Here is a 27439-nt window from a genome sequence, read left to right as displayed (position 1 = left end):
TTAAGAGCCTGATTTCCTCTGATATGTTCAATATCTGAGGCCGCGTACGCTCCACTGGTTCCAGAGAGCCTTCGCCAGCGTGGTGCACATCAAGCTCCTGCTGCGCCTCTGGGACCTCTTCTTCTACGAGGGCTCCATCATTCTCTTCAAGATCACCTTGGGCATGCTGAAAATGAAGGTCAGGCAATCCTTGCTCTGCACTTCGTAATCTTATGTTATATGTTTGAACTGGTTGCTGCCGGAAAAATCTTACTTGACGGAGATCGGCACTTTTACTTGTCCGGGACAATCGGGCTAATGGACTTGTCCAACCCTGTTACATGTTAGCACACTGGCAGAGAAACAGTTTTGGTCCTTGGGGAAAAAGGTCTTGTTGCACATTTCCATAACAAAATATCTGTTTGGAATACATACTGAAATGAGCTTCACAGACTGCCCACTGTCCTGTTATGATACCTGACCCATCCATCCCCACCTGCAGGAAGAAGAACTGTGTGAGCTGGAGAACTCAGCAGCCATCTTCAACGCCTTGTCAGACATTCCAGGGGACATACAGGATGTTGATGAACTCATAGAGGTACTGAAAGAACTTACTGTATAGTAATAAAGACTTATCTGTGGGGGTTTGTAGGGTAATTTTGAATTGAAATTGAAGAGAAAGAGTGTTTTTGTGGACCGGATCAGTTAGACTGAGAGAAATGTTGTCGGCGGATGTAACTTGTAAATAAATAAAACTAAATAGAATATCATCATCATCATCACGGGCGGCTTGTCTAGATCAGGTCCACTCACCAGGTCTATAGAATATAGTCAAAGGCGTGTTTTACCTGTTACCAAACCTGGGGCATAGGTTTTTGATTTTAGAAGAATTTAGAGCTCCCTCCTTTGACACGTTTTGTTTAGGATGATGGGCTTTTTTTCAGGTATTTCTTGTTATCCATGGACTTGTAAAAAGGATGTAATACCTGGTTATTGTAAAAGGTTATGATACTTGTTTTCTGCCTCCCTGCCCAGATGGCCATGCAGACATCAGGCTCCCTGACAGACGTGGTGTTGGAGGCTCACAGGAGGAAACACCTGGCCTACCTCATGGCCGACCAGGGACAGATCATCAACCCTGACACGACTGCAACTAACCTGCCTAAACAGGTCAGACAATCATGTTTTCATGGTCACAGGGAACTGCATGCTGTGTCATGTTGTCATCAAATAAATATGTCGTGTTTAAGGGTTGTAAAATGTATGTTGGATCTTGGAACTTTTTTTTACATTTAAATGCTCCCTACCTAAGGACATGAAATTTAAATATGCAAGACAAAATATTCTGTTGGGAAATATTGTCGTCTTCTAGCAAGAAACACCTGCTCCACCATACCTTCCACAGAAATCCGCTGAGTGGTTTCTATGATGTTAAATATAAGACAAGGTTTGAGTCATGTCTTTTTACCTTTCTTACAGCAACTTGTGAAAAGAAGACTTTCTAGAAGTAGATCTTTCATTGGGTCATTACTATTTGGTGAGTGTGCCAATATTCTCTGTTGTATAGTATTCTTGAATCTTTCATTTTGCCACAAGGCAGGTCAATGTGTAAACTTTGTTACCTTTCCTAGATTGACATGAGATATTATGAGACTGTCAGAAGTTTGCAATCATATATGATAACAAGTTGTGTTTTCTCAATGCAAGGTCCTGTATGTTTTAAAGCAATAGGATTAAAAGTGTATTAGATCCATACCTACATAATCAAGAACTGTCCACCATTGTGCAGGTGAAGAGGAGCAGTCAGAAGTGGTGAAGGCCAAAAACATCAAACAAACAGGTAAAAATTTCTGCTCCTACAGATCCACAAAATCTGAAAAGATAAAAACACAGTCAGCAATATGTTATTTTTTTTTATTTTTATTTTATTCGCATTCGTTTTTCGAGCATTGGACAAGAAGCTCACAAAGAGCTTATGGAGGTCTTCTGCTCTGTATTATTATCTGTTGATTGTGATTTTAGGGTCATCACGTAATCATGGAAAGCAATGTATTGTATTACAATGCTAGAGTTTGCTTTAGCACAAAAGTGCTGTTTATCTTAAATTTTCTGGTGAAAGTCAGACAAAATGAATAAAATGTGTTGAGCACATGATGTCTTGATATGTTATGGTTTTCTAAGTACCGGTATTGTTTTTTCACATTCTTACAGAAATGGTGTCCAACCTGAGAGAAGCTATCCTACAGATAGCCAAACACTTCCAGTCCATAGATCCAAAGAACTGCAATGTAGTAAGTATTTTGCGCAGTCAGTTGTGCTATAATTGTAGTATTCATTTGTTGTTAATATCAAAGATGTATTTCTTTTCTTGAATGCATGGTATAGTTGACTCAGAACAAAAGCTGATAAAATGTGTCTATTCAGGTCATAGAACTCAGATAAGGTTGTGATGGAACATCTTCTTGTATCTAGTCAGTAGAAGCATGAATAGCCATCTAATTCTACAACACCATTGAATTTTTCTATTCTTGTTTCTCCTTCAAAATAAGGATACATTTGTGAGTGAGTTGATGGATACATGTAATTGTTACTAGGACCTGCAGGCAGACTACTCGCTGGAGAGCCACAAACAGGACCACGAGAACTTCGTCAACGTGTCCCGCAACAGGAGGAGACGAGCCAAGGCCCTGCTGGACTTCGAGAGGCACGATGATGATGAGTTAGGGTTCAGGAAAAATGACATCATCACTGTGAGTTGTGGCTTTGTATCACCACTTTGAAATCTTTGTTCTACAATACCACTTTGTTGACCTGTTGTGTCTATGTACACACACATTCTGGGAGAATAAAATGCGGGCAAAGAAGTTTGTCTGTTTGAAGTATAGAATACTTATTAAAAACCTGTTCAAACTATGACCTATCAAGATGTAGTAATATATCCAATTGGGTTACCACCCAAAATGACAATACTGTTTCTGTTGATGATAATTGTGACAACATTGTTTCGTTCTTTTTTCCATGCTTTGAATTGGACCAAAATGAACATGTCAAGGTAGGTCATTCTTGAAGGAACAGCTCCTAACCACATTGTTTCTCATGCAGATTATCTCTCAGAAGGATGAGCACTGTTGGGTGGGAGAGCTGAATGGCCTGAGAGGTAGGTCACTTATCAGAGCTCAAAACTAACAGATTATGAGTGTTGAAAGTGTGAAGGTGCAGTACTGATTTAGATCACATAGGGGCGCTTATGAGATATGATGTTTTGAAGCCTGCTCCTAACAAGTGTCTGTATCTTTGACAGGGTGGTTCCCAGCCAAGTTTGTAGAGCTGCTGGATGAAAGAAGTAAACTTGTAAGTCATCATTTTATTGTTCTGAAATTCATGGTCCTCAAAGGTTTACTAAGCCTAGAATCCTACTGTGATTAAAATGAGTTGCATGTGCTTTTTCTGGCAGAGGGCACAGGTGTCTACAGCCAAGTTGGACATAATAATTTTAAATGAACATGATATTCTATACACAATTAACCCAGACAATAGATGTGCCAACTTCAAAACTTACCTCTTAGTTTCCTTGGTCATTTGCCAAACCCATTTCTGAAGGAGACTCAGGATTCCTAATGCCCATGTATAAGTGACTTTTGTAACATACAGAGTACATGTACATGTAGCTCAGAATGTATTATCTATGGCTGTTTCTTAAATTTGAAAAGCTTCTATAGTAGCTGTGACAAGTCTTTGTAAATGCAATCACAAGCTGTTTGCCAACTGAATATCAACCAAACATCAGTTGTCTGTTCTATTTTAGATCATTAATACAACAGACTCTTTCTTTTGAAGAAAATTTGCTCATATAAGTCTCTCTTTGACAGTACACAACAGCTGGGGATGACCAAGTCACAGAGGCAATCACAGACCTGGTCAGAGGAACGTGAGTTGACAGATTTTAAATTTCTTCTTAGGCATTCAGACAATTTTTCACACACGTCCTTCTCTCTTAGGAATCCAGTTGCTTCTAAGAGACTGCAAAAAGCCTTTGTTATTATAAAGGTAGCTGCTTGTCACTTGTGGCATTCTTCCCCAGAATAAGGTGTTTTTGTTGTTCAGCTCTCAAGGAAACACAAATCAGCTGGCATTTTCCACATATTTGTCCCAGAGAAGGGATGGGTTTTCCAGAGCCCATGGGGTTGTTTACTCATACTTAGATAATGGTCCACAGCAAATACTGTGTTTAGGTAGCTTAGGTCTAACCAGGATGGAGTAATGAGGTGCTCCGCCCAGGGGATTCCCTTATCTACCAGACCAAACTTTAGCATGTCTGCCCCAGATCCACCTAATCCCGCTGGGGAGAAGCAAGGCCACCAAATGAAGTGTCCAAATTCCCTCCATCAGAAGAGAGAACTCCTGGTAATCATTTGAAAACACCAAAGCCTTTCACATGAGAGGACACATGAGGAGTCTGTTGTTGAAGGGTTTAGGGCCTTTTCAGTGCCAAAATTTAGAGTATTACAGTATAAAAGAGGAGGTAATTACAACAGGAAGTGGTTAGTCTTTTGTAAAGTTCATTTACCCCAATTTGTAAGTTACTGGTATGACAGTGTAATATGTCAAGGACACCTTTTAGTGTAACAGTCAATCTTCCAGTTTACAGGAAATCCCTCAAGTTAAATAGTTTCTTTCAAGCATATTTCTTGAAGAAAACAAAGATATAGTCAGTATGTGAAGACATGATACAGACCAGGACAATCAATAGACATACCTGAGACTATGAGATAGAATTGTCTTGTACAGCAAGGTCAATAACCTTTCGAAAGTACATGATTGTATGGTGTTGCTTGCCAGTAAAATATGAGATGAAGGAAGTTATCCCAGGCATGTTTGGCATTGCAGTCAACCTATCATCAGCAGTGCTGTACATGTTTATTACTGACTCAGGTATCCCTCCAAACAATCCCAACTGAGTTACTTTGGAACCTGATTCTGTCTGGAGAGTATTCACTCAACAAGACTTAAGGAGAAAGATGTAGTTCTTTTGTAAGGATATCTTCAGTAAACAATGGTGCTGACAGTTCTTCCCTGTACAAGATTTGACCCTGAACTGTCGCAGATACATGGTCTGTCTTGTCTATCTTGTTACTAGGTGTCTCTCCAAGTTTAGGTACTTTTTATATTCTGTCTGCAAAGGGGAATGTAGTCAGCCCTTTATTCAAGTTTAATAGATGTTTCAAGTTTGGTGAAATACCAGATTATATCAAAAGCACTATCCAGTTAGTGAAAACATCCAGGTTACTTCAAATAATATTTAATGCAAATTCTCAAGTGATATTTTCTGCCACTGTAGTTCAAAATGTGTGAACCTTAAATATTTAAATTCTCTATTGTGGAGCCAAAGTTATTAGATCTCCTAATAGCTTAACAGGTTGTTCCACCTGAAAGGAAACAGGTCGAAGATTAGCATGGCTTTGGTTACATGATTGTATGTCCAAAAAAGTTCTTCTGATACAAATGCAAATATTGTCTGCATGCCATTGATTGCTGCGTTTCAGAATGAAGTATTGTATTTGCCTGAACTTTCTAAGGTTTCAGTCCAGGGTATAAATATTCCTCCAGTCTGTGGCTGATGACAGGCTAAGGTGTGACCTGTCATCTCAGTATGGCAGGGTGACACAGAATCTGTCAACACCGACTTGTCTGCACTTTTGTGTGGCTGTCATTGTCTACCAGCCTCCATTCTTGCCTACAGCTATGACATGACTGCTCAGGAATGTGATTTTGATATGGTATTCAGTAAGTCAATGAGAGGAGAATGGGGGAGGGTGCCTGTACAGGCTATGTTTGGTTTCCCCTGACAGACCTGCCAGTTACAGACAAGCTCTGGTGCCACCTCAAGGTTAAGATTGTGACTCCAGAGGTTGTGGACCTGGTTCTGAGGCCGTCTGGGTCCTTATCAATGCTCATAGCAGACTGGATTGTTCAAGGTTCCTCGTGGCTATAAGGATAGAAAAGTTTTTTTTTTCTTTTTGGGAACAAGACAAATTCTAAGAGTATCTATGCACAACTGGTCTATAATACGTTTCCAGCTCTGGCCCTGCTAATAGCATCAAAGTTTGACCTGTTTAGTGCTCCCAACACAGATTTGGTGTACAATGAACAATACATTTGATGGTTTATCTTTACAAGTATGGTACATTACCACAATGACAGCTGATTGTCAGCAATGTAGTTGGTTAGTGGTGTGACTTTCTTAACACCACTCTCCAGCTGTCTTCCATGCTACTCTCACTTACATATTCCACTTAGGGCACTTGTAGATGTATTTCCATTTGCCCTAGTCTAGACAATGACACTTGACCCTCTTAAGATCATTATCTCACCTGAGATAAGTGTACAGGTGTTGTGGGAGGCAGTGGTCTTGAACTAGTCTCTTTGTGCCTTGTTTTTGGTTTGGCATTGTGACTTTTATTTTAATAGTATGGGTACCATCCGGATAGTAGTTTGCTCTGACATTTATCATACACTACACAGTCCTGTTATCTGGACTACTATTATTTCCTTCTGTAGTTGAACTTTTAAACTGTCCTGAAAGTAAGATCATCCGCTGTCTTTCTTACTGACTGCTTGTTCTGTCCATTTCCTTGATCCTCTCACACTACCCTTCTGTTTGGTTAGAATAAGTGGCCACCAGATGAGAAGTATACTCAGGAGCAGTGACAGGCTGTCAATCATGTGTTGAGGAGACTATGTGGCACCTGCTAGGTACCAGAGTGGACATGGTTCTGAATGACCTTCAGTCTGACCTTCACTACCTGAGATGACATGGTTGACCTGTGCTTGTCAATATGGGCTACTCTTTGTGAAAAAGATCAGGCCCTAGCCTTTCCCTCTACCTATGATTTATGTAGTGTTTGGAAGCTGCCAGCATGTCCAGAAACAATATGATGGAAAGGGGAAGAAATCTTTGATGCCAAGAGATTAAATTTGCAATCACCCATATATGAAATGGCCTTACTAATTCTGACAATGTGTAAACCATATCAACATCAAATTAAAGTGCATATTTCAAACACTTTGTAGTTAGTAGTTGACCGTACAAAAGCACTTTTTGTTGTGCCAATAAAGCTTCTTTTAAACAAATACATGTCAATTTTAACCTTGTGTTTCTCGTCCTTGTAGGTTATGTCCAGCGTTAAAGATGATTTTTGACCACGGTTTGCGACAGCCGTCCATCCTGGGGAGAACCTGTCACCCCTGGTTATTCATCGAGGAGGTATGTCAGTCTTTTCTTCTGACCTGCACATTGGTGGAATATTTCAGCTCAAAATGTCAACTCCTATGGTGTACTGCTGAGTACCTGCATTTGTGCTCAGTTCGTCTTTCATCAGCATCTGAGTCAAAACAAGCTATTGCTGGTTACAACTCTACTGTGAGGAAGTGGGAGGATCAACATTGTGTTTTGTGACATTTGGGTGTTTATATGATTCAGGAACCAGAACAGAAGGCAGGCATTGCTGTCCACAAGTCAGGCTGTACAATGCAAGCTGCTGAGTGATGCTTTTGACGCTGTTTAACACAGCGTCTCTCTTTGATATGGACTGTTGGGAAGGAATTCACGGCAGTTTTAGTGCACACATCCATGAATACCTCACTGCACAGTCAGAGAGTCGGGAGTGGTGAAAACTGGAGACAGAGAGAAAGGAAAAAGCAAATGAAAAGAAGAAAGTAAGAGAAGACAGGAAAGAAGGAAAGAAAGAAAAAGAAAGAAAGGATGCATGAAAGTTAGGTGTGGATGGACAAAAAAGAACATCAGAAATTGAAGTATATCCCAAGGTAGATCCCAAAGGCAGGACTCCACATAATGTGAAGAGAGTGTCTCCTGAATTGAAATGGCCAGACCTACTGTTTCTCCAGGTGCTACTGAGTAGGACTAGGAGTAGAGTAGCAGGGTGAGGAGTGGGGTGGTACACTGCCCAGGGGGTTGTCAGCAACTAAAGAAAAATGTCTGAGTTTGTCAACAAGACCAACTGAGTAGGTACTCCACTGCTGTGAGCCGGAAATCCTGCGGCTGCACCTGGATATTACATGGAGGACAAATGAAAATATGGCATGGGTCAACTTCCCATCAGCCATTTTATGTTTAGCTCTAAGTTTCCTGGTCAACTTCAGTTCAGGAGGAAGTGTTTTAGATTTTGAAGAAGCTGTATCAAAAAGTTATAAATTTTGGTTCATGTCAGGTGAAACATGGTAACATAGTCTGGTTGAATTACAGGCGTTAATTTAGCATTTTTCTTGTTATATTCCAAGTTGTTGGGGACCAGTCTTAAGTTGCTTAGGCGACAGCTATCCTATCACTAATATCAGAAAAAAATTAGCTGACTGTTGAATATCATATTTCTAACACGAGTCATAAGCATGGAGTCAGTTTTGGAGTAGATGGAGAAAGACCTTGGATAGGCCCTTCATCTATTTGAAGAATCAGGATCTTCCCTTCTTACAGTATGTTCTAATCCTTTGAGAATGTTGACAACTCCTTACAGACATACTCCACAGCGGCAGGATCCACTACTGTCTCTCCCTCCCTGTCTCTGGTACTTAAGAAGTATATCTGCAGCTCCCTGTAACAAGGCTTCCCTGTCAGCCTGGCTTCCTCCTGTCAGTCATACCTATTAACCTGCTCTCAACCTGTCCTCACCTGGATTGTTTGCACCATCCATGTGGAACAGAGCTGCCTCCCAGCATAAGCACTCCTGTTTGTAGAATCAATTTATGCCCATAAGGGGCAGTTGTGTGTGTGTGTTTTGGTTTAGCCTTTCCATCTAGCATAAGCCTTTCTTTTGTGCTGGCTTTTTGCATAAGTGAGACCTCAGGCACTAAGTCAATAGACAGGGAGACTCGCTGAAGAATGATGGACAGGTCGACTCATAAATTATAGACATGTGCCAGTGGTGAATCCATCACTCAGCAGGCTGGGGTCCCAAATATTTATTGAAAACACCACATGTACACATGTAATACCACTTGGCTGGAGTGTTGAGGGACATGATGTGTAAACTCAGGTGGTGGTCTTTACAAAATGTAGGAAGGGTCCTCTGATTGACATGCTAATGCTGTTAGTTTGAGAGCAAAGCATCTTTTTTTATCAATTTCTTTTTGACTGTCGCTTTTTGTCACTGCAAACTGGAAATGTCAGTGTCTAATAGTCAAGTACAAATGTATCTTATCCATAGCTTGTGCTCATTGCTACTGATGGCTGTGACTTTCTCTGCTCAGAGAATTCAGTGAACAGACACTGTACTGCTCCATTGAAAGTACTTTACAACATTCTACATGTACTATTTGCTTCAGAGTTTGTCCGTACATGAGATAAGACAATGAATCTTAAAAACAGGCAGATTTTTATTTTTTTTGTCCACTAGAGGTAAGGAGATTTATGGCATCGCCAGGTACAAGAATTGATAAAAGCACCTCAACAAGACAACTATAGATAATGGTCAAGAAATCCATTTACATTGCATATGTGGAACTTTTTGTTACAGCTGTTACTAATAAACAATTGAAACATTTTACCCTTGAAAGACTTACATTACAAGTTCAAGGTGTTTCTCACTATACACCTTGCTTTACGGTAGCTATGGTAGTACATGTACCTGGAAAACTCAGATGAGTTACATGTATGTCATCATTGTCCCTTGCAGGCTGCTCAGAGAGAAGTGGAGAAGGACTTTGACTCAGTTTACTCCCGACTGGTACTGTGTAAAACGTACAGGTGAGAGACATAAACCATCGCACCACAGACACTGCTGACACTGAGTACCTACATGTATGTATCTCACACAGGAAGGACTTTCTATGATAACCAATTCCCACACAAAAGTTAACTTTCAGATACTCTACCAAATGATTCTTGTTTAAGTTTCTTGAGATAAAGATAAAGAGGTTGGACACCTCCAGAAAACATTATCACATTATCTTGTATCACTGTTCCCATGGAAACAGATTGACAAACAGGAAGGTAAGTATTACATAACAAACTTAGTTGCTTGGAAACAAGTCAGCAACAAATGGCCTGACAAGGCCAGTTTCTTGTTTTCTGTTGGACTGTGGCATTTTGTTTACGTCCCTATCTTCTGTTTGACAGTTGTGCCAAGCTAAAAGTCTGATATTTGAGCTGTTAAAATGTTATTGTTGACTGATGCCATCCCCATGTAGATAGTGGAAATATCATGTATTAAAAACATGCGGATTGAAGGCTGGTACAAGTAACATACAGGAGCTGGAGATATAATATTCACAGACTCGTGTATCATTGCCGAAGGCTTTTGAAGCAGATATTTTGCAATCAATATAATCAATATGTACCAATACAGGTTCTGCAGTATGTTTGCTTTGTTGAGAAGATTCGTGTGTCTTACGTATAACATTTCTAGAACGGAAATTGCAAGTTTAGTCAACATTACCAACAGCTTACCCAACATTAAGTACAGTGCCAAGATTGACCTCCCACTCAGACACAAGTCATTTTGATGACAAAAGATTTGTTTCAACTTCAGCAGGATGATTTCAAGGAGAATTTTTATTCCCACCACTACAAGCCTAGTGCTTGCGACATTACGTCACTGCCTCTGCATCTTGTTGTTGTGTGTAACATTCTTGTGTCTGTATTGGTGTAATTTTTGTGTGGACTGGAAACAATACACAGCAACAAAACATTCCTAGTCAGTGACTACATTTTTTCTGCTCAGTTTTTCCCACCAATAATATCTGTCATGTTTCGCTTGACGACATTTTTGTTGCTGTGTCGACAGTGAAAAATCTACAGTCTAAGGGTCATACAGTCTAACGTTCATCGATATAACATCTGTATGATTTTGATTTAATATTCTTCTGTGTTTCACGCCATGGGTGGTCCTATTGATTTGCAAAAAAAAGGTTGCATATGATTTAGGCTTTATATATATATACAAGGTAAGATGGATTAGGTTTAGTAGCTGCATACTGAGTTCCCTTGGTCAGAATATGCCTCAGGAATGCTGTGTTTGCAACTGTGGTCCACTTCAGTGCTAAATATAGAGGGCTCCTTTCAGCTGAGTAGTTGGTCTGCCATCAAGTTGATGAAATGGTCCACTGCCCCTCCATCTTCAGCTGCCCCTGAGGAAGTCAACCATCAACACCTGCCCTATAACCTGTCACTCACCTGTCAACAGTGACTTCATGGGACCCTGACTTCAGTTAAACCTGCTAGGCCATGGCTGACCTGAAGTGTACTTCGCTCATGCCACTCTGAAAGGGAGATTTATACAATCATGATATATTGCATGTCAACCAACTCCCTTAGCATACTATTCCCTCTATTTGTCCAATTTCTACTATTTGACCAGCGATCTGCAAAGCCTGGTAGAGGCCAGCCAAAAAGAACTAGCAAGTGAAAATAAGAGTCAAGCAAACACACTAAGTGACTGTAAATAGTCTTCTTCAGGTACATGACTCATTTCTTAAGCACATTTTTGTATGTGTATAACTAGAATGTCTTGTCCTGTATTGTGAAAACTGATTACATGTAATTAAACGTTTTCTTGGAACAAAATGTCCCTCCTTATGATCTGCTGGACTCGGCAAGTGTGTGTATGTGTGTGCACAGACATGAACCATGTACCAGCTTTCACTGGCAAATCTTGTGTTCACCAGGGTGTGAACCCACTTTAAAAGTCAGCATCCTGACCCTGTGGATATTGCATACCTCAGAGACTTCTCCACAATGTGGGAAAATAGTAGAGGTGACTTTCCTTAATCGTGTCAGCAGGAAACAACCTTAAACTGTGTGGGAAACAAGGGACAGAACACATGGGCAGAATGTAGGAACCATGTCGTCAGTTGAGTTGTCCTGGTAGCGTCAAACAACAATAAGTTGCCAACAAGTTGAAAAATCTGATAAAACATTATTCCCAGCTAGAGTTTCAAGATTTGTAAATGATTAGTAGATATGCTGGTATTCTATACCGCAGGTGCATTATCACTAGGCATGACCAAATTATAGTAAATATTTCACTTTTAGTCCCACTTCCTGTGGGCCTTGGAACACAGCTCGTTGTTGCCCATGTTGTAAATGTCAGTTTTAATCCCCTTCTGATTGTGTTGTTTTGTGGTTTCCTGTCTCCCAGTTGAGGGTGACGACATGTCTGCCCCACCACCTACAGTAGTACAGGTGCTCAGTCCTATCTCCTCTTGGCTGCTTAAACATGACATTGTGTCCTGTAAATACCCCCAAAATCTAATATGCCAGAATGGAAATAAAAGATTGCAGCAAATTCTGCTACATTTGCAAGGAACTGGTAAATCCTAGGTATGACATAATTAGCAGTTCTCCTTGGCAAACATTTTCATTCTATAGCCTGTGGCTAAGAATCAAGCCATATAGATGCCGTATTACAATGCTTAACTTTCATCCAACACTAAGGTGTACAAGGAACAAGTTTTCAATATGACAATTGTCAGCTTTTCCAGGATCAATAATGACCAATCACTCCAGAACGTTAACTCGTGAAGGTAACATACACACGATCTTATTGACACATGATCTAACTTACAGATTCTCAGATTCTTATGGAATGGAACCTGATGTAGTGAGAATTTGACACTTGTTAATAGAAAGTTTAGGTCCTGCACATCTCAAATTAGAGTCCCCCACTTACAAGGCCAGACATGTTGGGTATCAACATGTGCAAGAAAAATATACAATGCTCTGAAGGTCAACACACTTTTTACACCAAAAACGTACCCCAAGTATATTTTGTTAGACAAAGTGCTCCTCTAACCATTACATGTACAAGCTTGCCTCGTCCTGTGGTGAAAGACTGTAAACAGAGACTTGTTGGTGATGGCCTTTGTGAAAGACCACTATCTGCCTTTGTGAAAGACCACTATCTATATCTGCATTCCTTCCTCCCAGGTTTTTTCTCCTTTGTAAAAAAATACAGGCAGCTTGCATTGACACGTGCATTTTACTTTTTAAGGCTTGCTTGCAGAAATTGCTTTTTAAAAATCATTAATTGCCACACCCTTTCTCTCAGCATTTGACCTGAGTGGAAGCATGGTCGCTGGCCCATCTCCTTTTAGCTTGAAGTGAAGCATGAAGTCTCCTTCCAAGAAACTAAAAGAGATGCGGCAGGCCTGCATCCCAGAAACTAAACACCCTACCACCTGTAGTAGTGGCGTCTTCATTTGTTTTGATGTAAGTGCTTAGGCCATTGTTATCATTCCACAGAAAGATACCTTAATCCAAACATTCAAGAGTTGGAATTGACTCTTCCCTCTACTTTATCTCTGTTGTAAGAGGAGCTTCATCTCCTTGCACTCCTTGCATTGCTAGCATGCTGGCTTTTTTTCAAATCTCCCTTTTTCCATCAGTTGGATGCAGTTTGTCCTAGATACCAACTGCGTTGGCTAATTGCAAACGAAGCTCACATAGCAGCAGTCTCTCACTGTATACGCCACACATTGTTTGATTACAGCTAACCGACTGATAAGAAAGTCTGGGCAAATCTTATGAGTCTCCTTAAGTCTTTCAAGATTTTCCTATAGATTAAGCTAATCCTGCTAAGGCAAATATGAATTAAGATTCTCTATTCAAACTACGTAGGAATTACAGATGTCAAAAGTTTTAGCTGGTGTTTGTATTTGTTTTTAAAAAATCACTCAAAATCTGATGTTATCAAATGCTGCAAGGCCAGGTGTCCGTTCAACATGTAGCTGCCCATCCCCACATAGCACTGATTCCTCAGGTTTAGGTGCCCATCATCAGGAGAAGGAAAACAAATGGTACTGTGGTGAAGTGGAGGATTCCAGACATACTGTTCCAGATGAGATGTGGGACATGCACCGGCAGGGCATTCCTCGTCCCTACAGATTGAACATACACTACTAGTCTGTGTAATGCAAACTCTGCTGTCTAGGGCTGTAACTCACCCCTACCCACAGGCGCCAGCAATATACTATATAGGCACACCCTGTATAGAAGTGTGATTAAATCAGGATAGAACATACATTTGTGCCAGTTTTCTTACGGGGTTTGGTCTAGGCCTGTCCAATAAACTGGGTTGTCCTCCAAAAGGGGATTTGCAACCCCCTTTCAACCTCCAAGATAAAGCCTGCAATAGGATCTTACAATGATAACAAGAATGTTTCTGACTTTTTAAACTAATGTATGATATTTTGGTACTGTAGGTTGGATGAAGATGGGAAGGTGTTGACTCCAGAGGAGCTGCTCTACAGAGTAAGTCCTTGTTTGAATTGTTCACTTGCTTGCACCTGTGTGAACATTGGTCCATACATGTAGTTTGATTAGTCTAGCACCTCCTGTCTCAAGACATTCACAAGCAAATTTGTCTGTACATATGAATATTAACTTTCTTACAGGTAAGACATTACTGTTACCTTGTCTGACTTGCAAAATAGGTATGTAGATGTACCCTCAGTAGTATAAGGTCTTTGAAAAGTGTTAAGAGTTGTATGATCTACTCTGAAATATTTCTTGTTCTTCTCTATTACAGGCCGTGCAGTCTGTGAACATGACTCATGACACAGCACATGCGTGTATGGATGTGAAGGTATCATTTCTGTGCCAACCTCCTGTTGTACCTGTTTACATTTGTATACCAACCTTAACACAACACATTTAATTTAGTGATAACATCATCATCAACTTACGACCCACACACACAATACATGTACCTCCATCATGCCTTACCATAGACATCATGCATTTATAGCTAGAGATAATAAAGCCCCCATCATCTTGTAACATGTAGTTGTTTTGTTTGCTTGCTTGTCTTAGTTGTAGTGAAGCTTCTAACTAAGTGTACCATTGATGACATGTTGAATGTTTCTCCCCACTAATCACGCCATGTCATGTCTTGTCCTGCCTCACCAGTTTAGATCATGGATCTGCTATGGACTGAAGTAAGTAGATATAGAGTCACAGTTACTGCTTCTGGTGTTTGTGAGGCTTGCATGTTCTCATGATTCCTTTTGGAGTTTAACTTTTAAGAAAAGAAACGGAATGATGAGCAGGTCTTAGTTTGAATCTAGCACTACAGGTAGATGATTGCTTGATACGTTGCATCCAATACATTTACAATATGACTATAAAGAATGTTTGACTTACTAAATGATTAAAGATTAAAACCCTGTGTATATCATATAGAATCAACTATGCTATGTTCCAGTCATAGCTTATAACTCATCTCACCTGATGTGATGATCAATTTGAATACCATAAATCAAGATTGTCTTTCTAATGTCTAACAAAGAAACATCCTACTAACAACAGGCATACAGTGTCTATAACCATAGTAGAGTGTATGACTATGACATGACTGTTACAGCACTCTAACATACTTGCTGTCTTTCCAGTAGATTAATATTCAATTATCCTGCCAGGAATTTTATAAAGATGGCATTCCATGGGCTTTTTCAAGCTATGAACTCCTGCTCCTGCCCAGTGTGTAAGACGTGTGTTTGTGCCTCCCCAGTGAGCAGGTGCTGCACCTGTGGCTGGAGGCGCTGTGCTCCTGCGACCCTGCTGTGGAGAAGTGGTACCACAGCTGGTCCTTCCTGCGCAGCCCTGGATGGGTGCAGATCAAGTGTGAGCTCAGGTCAGAACCTCCAGCCTTCCTGTATGGGGGTCTGCATGCTCTTTTCCGTAAGGTGTAGGCAGCCTATTTTTATTTCCCGTAATTCGTAGAGAAAATCATCTTATCTACATAATTCGAGGCGACCAAATTTAGCGTAATTGCCTTCCTTGATTTAGCGTAATACATAGGGTGTTCTTCTGAATTCAGCATAAATCGTTGCCGGGACCCCCCATGCAGACCCTCCTGTATGGGGATTTTTTCAAAGGTTGCACACCTAAAAAGGAGAAGGTGTTAGACATTTTGAGCAGTATGTCTTTGTCCTTAATCAAGTTGAATGTGATGATTATCTTTTTAAAACAAAGGCAACCATATTCACCTCTAACAAAGAAGTACAACTCATGAAGTCTTGACTCCTACAATAGTGGGAGCCATCATAAATATAGTGGGAATGATGGGAAGACCCTGGCAGACCAAACGTCCGTTTGCTCCAAATAATACATCACCCCCCACCCCAACACCAGTCAGAGTCCATTGCTTACTTTTGGTCATGACTGACAGCTTCAGTGTTGATTTTTAGATGACCACAACAAATGGTTATTTCACTTTCCACTTTGACTTGTTGAGGCAATACTCTCTCCAGGATGCAAGTCACAAAGGAGGCTGACGACAATACAAACTGAGGCATACAAACTGCATTGTAGACGAACACTGTTTTGTACCCGATCCCAAGCTTTGTGGCTCGTATTGACAACACCAGTGTCTGCTTATCAGACACAAATATCACTGTAGTATTGTAAAATCCTGTTTGCTACAACCATGCCACTTTTTGAAAGACTTAACCATTGTCAGGTGATCGTTCCTTTGGTGCAGTACTCAACAGAAGCCAGCCAAGAATGCATAGATCGCCAATGTAATTTAGATTGCATGTTTTCAGTTCTTCCAGTCTGGATATCTTTAACCCAATCATGTCTGGACAACCTTTGAAGCACTTTTAAAGGAATGTTTACGCCATGCGTGGAAGTCAACAGAACGATGAAGACTACTGGAGCAAGCCCAACATGGCCCTAGCCTATCCTCATGTCCTATGCACTGGCAGCATGATAAAACATTTCTTTTTTCAAGACCACATGAAGTCAGGAGCACTTCAGTGTAAAAACCATTTAATTTCAGTTTTAACCTGCCTACAGCTGCTTATAGTGTTTTAACTTGAGGAATTCTGTTTGATATATACTTTTGTATGAATGTTGCCTTTAAAGGGGCTTTTAAATCTTTTAAAAATCTAAGCCTCCAATTTCTGGTCCTAAATGTAGTCTGTTTACCCCTGGACCGTGCTGGTGACAGCAATCAAAAGTTCAATGACTTGTTCAATCCTTGTTTTCGCGGCTTGTTGTATTGACTGGACATAATCCCCCCTGATGATCCTTTCTTGGTGTAATCACAACCAGCAAGCTCATGTATTGTGTTCTGACAGGTCCTCGCACCATGTCTTAGTCATGGTGTGTTAGTCAGATGGCCAGTCTTTGTCCCTCTGAACTTTAAGAAGCCAAAAGCCTGTGAGATACAAGAGAAGGAAAGAGCATCTAAATTATTAGCTTGAAGGCTGAACAGTAGCTGACCTAATTCCTCTGTCTCCCCACCTGGCAATAATGGGGGCCTTTGCTAATCCATTTCAAGTGCCTTACATCTTTAAGATGGCTTAGCTGTCAACATTAGGGCTGGGTATCGGTACAGCGTACCGGTACAAAACCGGTTTTTCCTATTGGACCGGTCCAGAAAAACCGGACCTGAAAAAATCAGGTGAACCGGATGTTGGACCGATTGGAAAACTAACAGATTATTTTATCAGGCATTCACACGTTTTGGCGCTTGCAGGTGGAAGAAAATAACAAGAGTGAAGTAGAGTAGAGTTTATAGTAATTTCTACCAAGTTTTACAGCCAATCGCACAGGTGCAGTTAGCGTTGTAGGATTTTAAAACGCCAGCGTAAGTCTAATACTCCACCAAACAGATTTCTCTGTAGTAAAATGTACCATTGGTATGAGTCATACTGAATTAGGTCCAGGTTCAGGTCCGGACCTGGACCTAATCCTCTGGACCTGAACCGGACCTGGACCTGAATTTTCTGTACCGGTACCCAGCCCTAGTCAACATCTTTGGGGCTTGCATCCACTTAAGTGTCCTGAAAGGAAAAGTCCACAAACAAAGAAATGCTGAGATTGCTTCTCAGTGAAGCTTGCAGGTTTTCTGTCTCAAGTGCAGTCACCTGCTACTGGTTTTAAATGCGAACAACTTTTTAGGTTTCAATTTGCCTGTTTTCAGGGTCAATAGATTCAAGAAAAGCTCAAACTGAAACATCTGCACAAAAGGTGGCCATCTTGGTCTTCTCGAACAGATAACATGGATGAGCTGGGAGAAGCAGGGGTTCAGATATGTCAGATATTTGCTCTAGTTTGTTCTGAATTTCAGAGATGTATAATTGTTTCTTAAACTTTCATCACTACCCACTAGAGGCTGGGCTGTGACCACTGAGCAACCAAATATTTATCTATCTCAATGAATTTCACACAGAACAAGGCTTTTTTACATTTTGTATGTTTTGTTGTATTTCAAGTCATACTTTTATATTGTGCAACATACTATAATCAGAAATCAAGGTTCACACAAATTCCAACTATGGTCCCACAGTAATCACCATCTAGTGTGGATATGTTCCAAAGTTGATAAATCATATTGGACATACGGGTCCTTAGCCCTGGCATGTCCTGCAGAAACAGCAAAGCCTAATATCCGGTAATCTTACATGTATATTGGCAGCAGCTTCTTTGGTCGCAACTGTTTATTGATTTGGGCAGGGAAAACACTCGTTTGGCCAGATAGATTTGACAACTTGTTTGATAGATTATTGTAGTTTCAGAATAAGATTGTGAAGAGGTAAAGAATAATAGAAATTTTGAAAAAGAAAATGTTGGTGCTGTTGTTTGAAACCACCAAAAAGCTGTGTGTAAGACATTGTTTCTTTCAGCCTTGTGTATTATGTAGCTTCAATATCTAATGTATGTATGACATTTTTTTCTTCTTGGTTCTTTGCCAAGAAAACTGGGGAGCTGTTTCCCTAGACAGATTATTAAATCTATTTGGCCTGACCTAAATACTTGTGCATGCTTGCCTCCCCCTCACCATGTCTTCCACTTGAATGCATCACCAGCCACACACAACTCCAGACAAAAGAGCCCTTTTGAATGTGCAAAGCCCAGAAGTCCCCTGTATTGGCCAATGGGCCAAGAGAAAAACACCCTGATGGAGAAAACTTCCAGGTCAGGCTGGATAATGTCAAGCAGGTCTGTGGGGTCTTCTTCAGTAAAGTTCAGATGTTGTCACCACAACAGCATCTGCTGGGATCGTCTGTTGACTTCTGCCCTCTTTTCTCTTGGTAGAACTTGACTTTTGAGATTGTATCAGCTGCAGGGAAACCAAAACAGTTTTTGACCTTTAAGTCTTAAATGAAATCTGTGGCTAGCTGCACCAAATATAGTCATGGCATTTATTGGAATAGATTGAGAAGGGGGGTTGGGTGCGAAAAATTGTGTTGATATAAAACTGAAATTGAACGTATGCTGTTGCTGGTCTCCACTCTTTTCCCTTGCCTATTGCCTCAGCATCCGTTCCTAACAAGGCAAGGTAGTAGCAACATGCCTGTGAGCTTTTGAGATTAGCCTGTAAAAACTTCAAGCTCTGAGACACCTAGTCTGATGGTTTAAAGCTGCTGTGTCGGAAGGAGTTGTTGGGTAGTAGCTTTTTCATTAAACCTGTACAGAATGTCACCAAATCCCCTGTATTGAATGGGAATGCGGTGAGATTGTGCCATGAAACAGTTATGTTGTCTATGATTGGGATGATTAGCAATGTGAACATGAATATTCAGCTCAAAAGCAGACATGCCAAAGGATTTCTGGATTTCAATGTGATCTTATACACTGTAATATGTGAACCTGCTATACAGAGCTGTTGTTGCTGTTTATTGGCAGTTTTTACTCTTACGTTGAGCACATGGAAGGTCCAGATGTGTAACCATTTTTGTTTGGTTTATATCCCCATCCCACAGACTTCTGTCCAAGTTCTCCTTCAACCTGTCCCAGGACTGGGAGTTGCCCAACAAGAAGGAGGCAGCCCCAACAGTAAGTGTCAGCTATATAGCGGGGCAGACCATTGGCTCTTGGGGGTGTTCATATTTCAGCTTCACAAAGTCAATGGAAGCAAAGTGGTTGGACCAATCAAACATTCTTGAGGAGGGCTAAGTCTCATTGACCAAGAGAGATAGGGCTTGACTCAGGATATGAAACTTTTTTTTTTGGGATAAAAGAATCATGAGCTTAACTTTTATTATAAAGACATCCTGAATACCTGCATCGACGTGTACATAACTCAATAGAAATTACGCAGAGGAAACTTCCTTTGTATGTGAGGATTTAACAGGTGGTTTCTCACTAGTGCTTCCACAACAGCCATCTCAATTGCCGTTACTTTGATTGTCAATATCTGAGTCATAACCAATGCTACATGTGTATACCATACCGTATCAGTTCTGTATTTCCAACTCGAAGCCACTTGTTGGAGTTGGCAGAATCTGTGAATTTCCAAAAGGGACGTAGGCTGATATTTATATAGACCCACACAACTACCCAGCAGCCAATAGCTCTGCTCCTTTGATATACATGTACTTGAATGTGTAAGTAATATTGTGATGGCCTGGCATTTCCACATGTGTTGTGTTGTTTTCAGTCTTAATATCAATATACCCCTGCATTGCCATTCTTATCATAACCCATTGTCACTGAAAATGCCTTGAAGTTTGCTGGGTAAAATGTTGTTGAATGTTCAATAATGACATGTAAAGCTTGAGTAGAAATTGTTGCATCATGATGCCTTTGGTCTGTTTCAGAAATATGGGGAAGAACATCAGATCCAAGTAAGACCAAAGGATAAGTCTGTGTTTGCCCATCTAACTGTCCTGTCCTGTGTTCTGTTTAGTAGCAAACTAACCCATAAATGCTCCAACAAAAGTGGTGTAGTCTTGTTATATCAAGCCCTTGTATGTTTGAGTAGCAGCTGTGTCTATGTGATGATGACCAAACACTGAGCTTGAATGATGTTAATGTACCATAACACTGTTGATTTCTTTTCAGAAATATGGAGAGGTGACTCAGAACCAAGTAAGACCGCCTGCTTACAGCTAGATGTGCACAGTTATACTAGTATTGTCATCCACCCCTGCTCTGTATCACATAACAAACTATCGGCTCAGTCAATAGCATCTTAATAATAGTCTCTATTTTGAGCGTGTTAGGTGTTGTAACAGAGTGAGGTGATGACGTTCGTTGTGACGCATTTGTGTAGCAATATTCATGTATGGCCGTGTGCGCTTTCATGCGTCAGTCTCCATGCTTTTATGTGGCTTCGAAGCAAAGATTGGTTACATCAAGGGTGAGGCGACCATGTTTGTTGTCAGTCATTTGGAGCTACATTTTGGCAACATCAATGGACCCCCAAGAGACTCCCCCCAAGAAGGCGTGGATGCTTGCTCTCTATCCCTTTATACTGCCAGTCATGCATCCAGGGGGTCTGCTGTGTTTATTTCAGTTAATGAATCATGTCTTAAATGTCCCACCGAGATGAGCATAAAACTTCTTTTGCTGTCATTTGAAATTACCCAACTGTGCCTAGCTTTGAAGGCACAGGGCTTTTGACAAAGAAATTACACGTTTGAAAATTCTAGACAAAACAATTCAACAACAACAAAAAAACAGTATACTAGTAGGGACACACAACCATATTATCCATATATCCATAGACTACCTTTCTACAAGGAAATTCCTATTTAACCTCCTCACTTTCTACAATTTGCTCAGCTTCCATTGTTACTGTCATTTTCTCTCAAAGAATCCCAAAATGCATTATTTTAACACACGATTGTTCATATTCTGCTAGTAACAAGTAACATCAAGCTGGACATCTCAAATACAACTGTTCTGTCACATCCTGCATTTTGAACAAGCCAACTGGTGACAGCAATCCAGTACACTAACCCCAAACTCTAACATCATGAGACATAAGGTCATTTGGGAGCTCGTTTGGACTCTGCTCAACACACTTTGGAGGATGGGCCCTCCTGTCTTGTATCACAAACAGATGACAATTAAAATTCTTGTTTTAATTTTGTTTTGTTTTTTGTGCTATTGGTCCAACAGGTGTCCCAGCCGCTGAAGGAAGGTGTGCGGGACATGCTGGTCAAGCATCATCTCTTTAGCTGGGAGTTGTGAGCAACTGATGATGTCATGCTTCCCATCACGCACCAGGCTCCTGCTCTCCCACAATGGATCGACTAGGTTTTCTTGATTACGCTTTTCAATTGTAAGCCGCATACTGGTCCGGTTAACTTCATTCTGCTTCAAGAGCGGGAAGAACTCCAACAGATACATCAACAGACATGTTAAAATCTTTTCTGTTCAAAACTGAGACAGCACAAGTTGAAATCTTCCCAACTTGAAATGGTCATGTAAAATAACTTCCAGTTAGAGCTTTGTACATTAAGAGTACCTGTGAGCATGCCATGTAATTGGCTGACAATTGTATGTTAAACAGCTGTCTGACTAACATTCTCTACGGTAGATGTTCCAAGGAATCACAACATTCCATACTTGTGAGGTAGCTATATGTATCTCGAAACTATATGAATTCTGTATCATGTTGGTGACCTACCAGTATATACGCATATAGCTAAGTTATGTAAAATATGTCAGTGTTATAAATTAATTGCACTCTTCAGTGTCATACCAAAATTCCATTTGTGCTAATCTAGCCTGTTTTCAGGTGCTCTGTAGTCATAACTTCCAGATTTCCATGATTGTAACCCAGCTACATGTATAGAATAATAATCTTACAGTTTTGGGAATAGCTAATGATGTATACAGAACTCAGAATATTACACAGTATTTGTTTCTACTATAGCAGTTAGGTAATCTTATTATATGTGTCATTTGATATATAGAAAGGATTTGACCACTTAGCTTCTAACAATGTTACTGAAAAAAAGCTTCCCTCTCCCTTTGCCAAAGAGATGTCCCCATAGTTAGATATGACATGTAAAGCATTCAATGTTTGCTTCCTTTAGTTAACAACAAAAAGATTGTAGACAGCTTTAGAAGCAGGTGAAGATGTACATATTTGTATGTTTTTTCTTCTTTTTTTTTCTTCTTAGGCCACGTTGATTTGATTATATGGATGACATCCGCGCTCGCACCAATTTTCGGCCATTTCCAAAAAAAAAAAAGTTTTCGACCACACAATAAATTGTGCAAAGCAACTGTAAAATGAGCACAAATATTCCGTAGATTGAAAAAAAAGTATCAGAAAACAGATAACTAATGCCATAGAATGCCAAAATGAATCTAAAGTCAAAGAATAAGATGTGAAAGGACAGAAAGAAAAAAAAATCTACTGTTGGTTGGGGGAGGTACCAGTACAGAAAATTCAGGTCCAGAGGATCATTTCCAGGTCCGGACACGAACCTGGACCTGATTGTCTGTGGAAACTTGAGAACTGGCAATACTCAAAACAATGGTAATTGGTCAATTTTGCTACAAAGGAATCTGTTTGGTGGATTATTGGACTCCCACTGCATTTTAAAATCCCATCTCCATGTAATAAATGCTAACTGTCTCTGTACCTTTGACTGTAGAAACTTGGTGCAATTGACTATAAACTCTACTTGACTTCGCTCTTGTTGTCTTCTTGGCCCCCCGGTTAGACCCCAAATGCCTGCCGACATAGTGTGTCCATTTTGTAATTGGCGAAACCTGTTCCTCTGTTGTTTTTTTCAGGTCTGTTTTTTTTCGGATTGGTCCAAGAAGAATAAAATGTTTTGCACCCATATGATGTACTGGTCCCTACACCTAACTGTTGGTATACCATACAATGTGTGTTTAGTCCTATGTTCAACCTTCCTGGCCACTTTGATTTCATACTGAGGGCAACTTTTTTTTTTTGGCCAAACTTTTTTTTTTATTCGCTCACTCGCATCAGTTTTGGAGTTCCCGGAGGATGTCATCCATATAATCAAATCAACATGGCCTTAGATATAAAAGACCACCAAATGATCATGTGATACAAACATGTAGAAATTGACTTTCATGTTTTGCCATCTTATGAATTCTATGTTGTTATGTAGGTGCCAGTGCAATGACCACTAATGAAATCATTTTGCCAAAACAAATGATCTGAAGTGAAAATCATTCTTGTAATAAATTGCAAGGAATGTGCCTACTGGCTGATGGATATGTAAAGGCTTTGAATGTATAACAGTGACGGAGACAATTTTCAGATTGCAGAATGTATATTTTGAATTGTAAGAAGCCTATTATATGCTGCAATAGTAATTATGATATGATATACTCCAGAGATCTGTGTTATCCTAGCTCTTCCAACAGTGTTGTCTGCTGGGATTCAGGACAATGATAAAAGTACAATGAGCTAGAGACTGAAGTGTCAGAGTCATTTTTTAAGGAGGCCATGTTTTGATGCAATAGAGACTAATATATAGTATATAGTAATACATATCCTGGTTCAGTGTTTAAGGAGGTATTAACGTTTTGGTTACTATCCCACAAACATCCTGCAGATGGACAAAGCTTATTAAATGATGGGGCATCAGATTGCACCCTTTCCACGTTGGCATGTTATCCCTAACTGTACTTGCTGATAAACCACATCAAAGTGCCCTTTTCTCTGACAGTTTGCAAAGGGGGCCTTATGCTGATTTTATATATATCTTTGTCTAATCCCTGTCATGCCTGTAGTACAAGTATCACCCTCCTTCAAGCTGAAGTATGTGAAAGTGCAGTGCAGGTTGTGAAAACAAAGAAAACCACATCATCACAGACTATCGGATCTACACTGTATGCTGTGTACTTTGGATACTGCCCCTGCCTGCTGTGAGCCGTGTGTCCCAGACACAGTTTTACAAAAGTCTCCTGTCCCGCAACTTTTCAGGACATTCTCAAGGTCTGTCTGTAAGAACAACTTTATGGCCAATACAGCTCTAATAGTAATACCTGATGTGCAGATGTCACTGTTATCTTCAAAGTTTGCTCCATATGTGCCAATATTAGTTCACTGATTTGTAATTGAACTGGAAGCAGTCCAAGTGACCTGTTACGTTAGCTGCTACTTTTCTTTATTCATACTTCATGATGCCTCTTATTAGCAGCTTATGAAAAACACCACTGGAGGAAATGAACAAATTTGAAAGGTTTTTACTGTCTTGGCAAAGCGTTGTGCAAATCAGTGACATACTCAAAATCACTGAACTCGCCAAGGGGCTGTCACACGTGTTTCAGATGAAAGTAAGTTCATTCCTCCCTATAGGAACGGGTAAGAACAAAATCATGTCTTTGCAAAAGATACTTTAGTCATATACGTGGGAACTCTTTCTTCCTCATACAGGACCAAAGGAAAGAAAGTAGTACTGTACTGTAAGCTTATCTTTATGTGGACTGATGTGTGGCCTTCACTGCACATTCCTGCCCAAAGGGGCTAGTCACACTAGTCCGTAATTGTAACCTCCCCACTGATGTACTGTGCCAGGTCATGGGAACTGGTGGGAGGATTGATACAGAACCTTGACTTTGGCACGATGATTCTTTCTGGTAACTGTTGTCCCTAAATCCAGTGGAATTGATTTTGAACAGTCTGGTTACGTAAGCCTAGTGGCTGGTTATAGACACCAGATTATACATGTCACGAACAACACTTTGAGATTGTTTTGAAACAGGTGAGGCTTTATTAAAAGTCCACTGAGATCACAGACATTGTAAGCTGGCGTCTAAGTGTCTACCTGTAAAGAAGTAACGGGCACGCCGCGCGTGACAAACAAGGTGAACTGGTGGCAGGCAGGTGCCCCATGCTGAGTATAGAGAGGCTGGCACTGGAACCCATAACACCTCTGCATGCTATATTACAAGGTTGACTACGTAGTCGACTAGAGCGCTGAGAATGGTGGAATTTTTTTAAAAGCGTGACTTCACAAATGCCTTTCTCCCAGTTATCACCCGGGTTCTTCAGCAAGTCACCTGAGGGTAGTTAGGACGACGTTGACCAAGGTCAGCTCCTAGGTCCTGGTGTCTCCAGGTTGACACAGCTAATACCTGAAGGCGCTCTTTGTTTTGACTCTGTCTATCGCTTGGTGGGTTATCTGAGGTCATTTTAGTTCGGGTGCCAAGGTCTTGTAAGGTTTCCATGCTGAACTAAGAGAATTTATTGGACAGTTGAGTTTCTGCATAATAGGCTAAGCCCCATAAACTTTTGAAATTGCAGGATGGACTCTTACGTGACCCTAAGGACAAAGGAAGTATCGGTACAAAAAAAAAGAGATCTCAAGAGTTTCATATGAAGAAACTATGGCCGTTTCGCTTTCTCTTCATGAAACATCCGACTTGAGAAATCTTTGTTTTGTACCGACACTTTCTTTGTCCTCACTGTTTACGTAAGAGTCCATCATGCAATTTCAAAAGTTTATGGGGCTTAGCCGATTATCATTAAAACTCGCATCTCGTGGGAAAGGGTTGCTATCTTTAACCGGCATTTCCGCTCATTCCATGAGACGCATTTCATCGACTCAAGGAAAACACTACTTTATGTGACACGGTACACCGCAGACTGACAACAAGCTGAATGTGGTTATCCCAATCTCACGCCCCCCTGAACCCCATCGCTTTTAACGGAATCATTTTTGGTCGTTTTTCTTACACTTGTCGTGACTCATCCCTCTAAGGTCATTCCTATTGTGGAGACAGTTTCTATGTTTGTAACAGAAGGTTAGCTCGATTCTTCCATTAGGGTATTCCGTGTCCCTCATGACGTAACTCTGATTGTTGGACAATGTTCCCGGGTCGTGTATTTTAGGTGACACCTGTCACCTACACCTGTTGTGGGGACATGTTATTTTTGGGTTTGTACATCTGGTTGCTACCCGACATGCGCCCCGGCACAAAAGGTCCATGTTTACTTGGGAACCTTGGCCACCCGCAGGACGGTATTTCTACCACTGTGGGAATAACGTGCCTGAATTAGGACATGGTGTTGAACTTCACTTCCTGTGTGGGTGGGAAGCTAACATGTCCGTGGGAAAAACTGATCATCAAGAGGCTTGAGGATATAGGCTAGTGGTGTGTTGTCATGAAGCAAAGGGTCGTCAAGGGGTCGTTCTCTGGACCGTCAGGCTGAGGATAACACCAGATTTCTTTCTTTCTTTCTTTCTTCCTTTCTTTTTTCTTTTTCCCTTCCTTCATTTCTTTTTATTTCTGTCTGTCTTTTTTTTTACTTTCTGTCATTATTTTTCATCCTTCACTTCCTTCCGTCCTTTCTTTTTCTTTTCCCTGAAGGATGCATTTCGCCGAAAGAGTAGTCGTTGGCTATCAGGCGCTGAGCAATGACTGTCATTTCCATGGCCTTTTGTAGGACAGTTTTATCTCTGCTGACCGCAAGACACCGTGATGAAGGAGGACTTGGTTACGTGGGTGGCGTGACTGAGAGCTACGAAACTTGACGCCAGTTGTTGATAGGGTTGTGCTTGAACTTCAGGAAGGGCTATGATCATGTCCTTCAAATACTCAGCAACTCACAGACACACAAAGTCATATCGGGCTCCAGTTCTAGTCAATTGTTCCAGATTACTTCATTCAGCATCAAGGACAGGTAGTGTCCTCGCTGGCGTTTGCCTTGTTTTCTTGCCAAGTACTGAGAAGCTGTTGACAAAGAACGATAGTAGCAACGTCTCGGATTCA

General features: G+C 40.7%; 1 protein-coding gene across 1 annotated transcript in view; it reads left to right on the top strand.

Annotated features, from left to right (window-relative positions):
- Window positions 1-22869, top strand: part of LOC118429046 (small G protein signaling modulator 3 homolog) — a 30007-nt gene extending 7138 nt beyond the window's left edge. Inside the window, exons 10-27 of the mRNA XM_035839388.1 lie at window positions 40-178; window positions 482-577; window positions 1015-1149; window positions 1459-1516; window positions 1769-1819; window positions 2191-2270; window positions 2574-2729; window positions 3082-3136; window positions 3281-3330; window positions 3849-3907; window positions 7150-7243; window positions 9669-9739; window positions 14194-14242; window positions 14520-14576; window positions 14900-14928; window positions 15501-15623; window positions 19705-19777; window positions 21848-22869. Of these exons, the coding sequence (XP_035695281.1) occupies window positions 40-178; window positions 482-577; window positions 1015-1149; window positions 1459-1516; window positions 1769-1819; window positions 2191-2270; window positions 2574-2729; window positions 3082-3136; window positions 3281-3330; window positions 3849-3907; window positions 7150-7243; window positions 9669-9739; window positions 14194-14242; window positions 14520-14576; window positions 14900-14928; window positions 15501-15623; window positions 19705-19777; window positions 21848-21919 (1447 nt within the window). The 3' untranslated portion in view covers window positions 21920-22869. The remainder of the gene's footprint in view (window positions 1-39; window positions 179-481; window positions 578-1014; window positions 1150-1458; window positions 1517-1768; window positions 1820-2190; window positions 2271-2573; window positions 2730-3081; window positions 3137-3280; window positions 3331-3848; window positions 3908-7149; window positions 7244-9668; window positions 9740-14193; window positions 14243-14519; window positions 14577-14899; window positions 14929-15500; window positions 15624-19704; window positions 19778-21847) is intronic.
- The last annotated feature ends 4570 nt before the right edge of the window (window positions 22870-27439 follow it).

The sequence above is a fragment of the Branchiostoma floridae genome, chromosome 13 (assembly GCF_000003815.2).
Source record: "Branchiostoma floridae strain S238N-H82 chromosome 13, Bfl_VNyyK, whole genome shotgun sequence".
Lineage (NCBI taxonomy): Eukaryota > Metazoa > Chordata > Leptocardii > Amphioxiformes > Branchiostomatidae > Branchiostoma > Branchiostoma floridae.
This window is presented reverse-complemented; position numbering and strand designations above follow the sequence as displayed.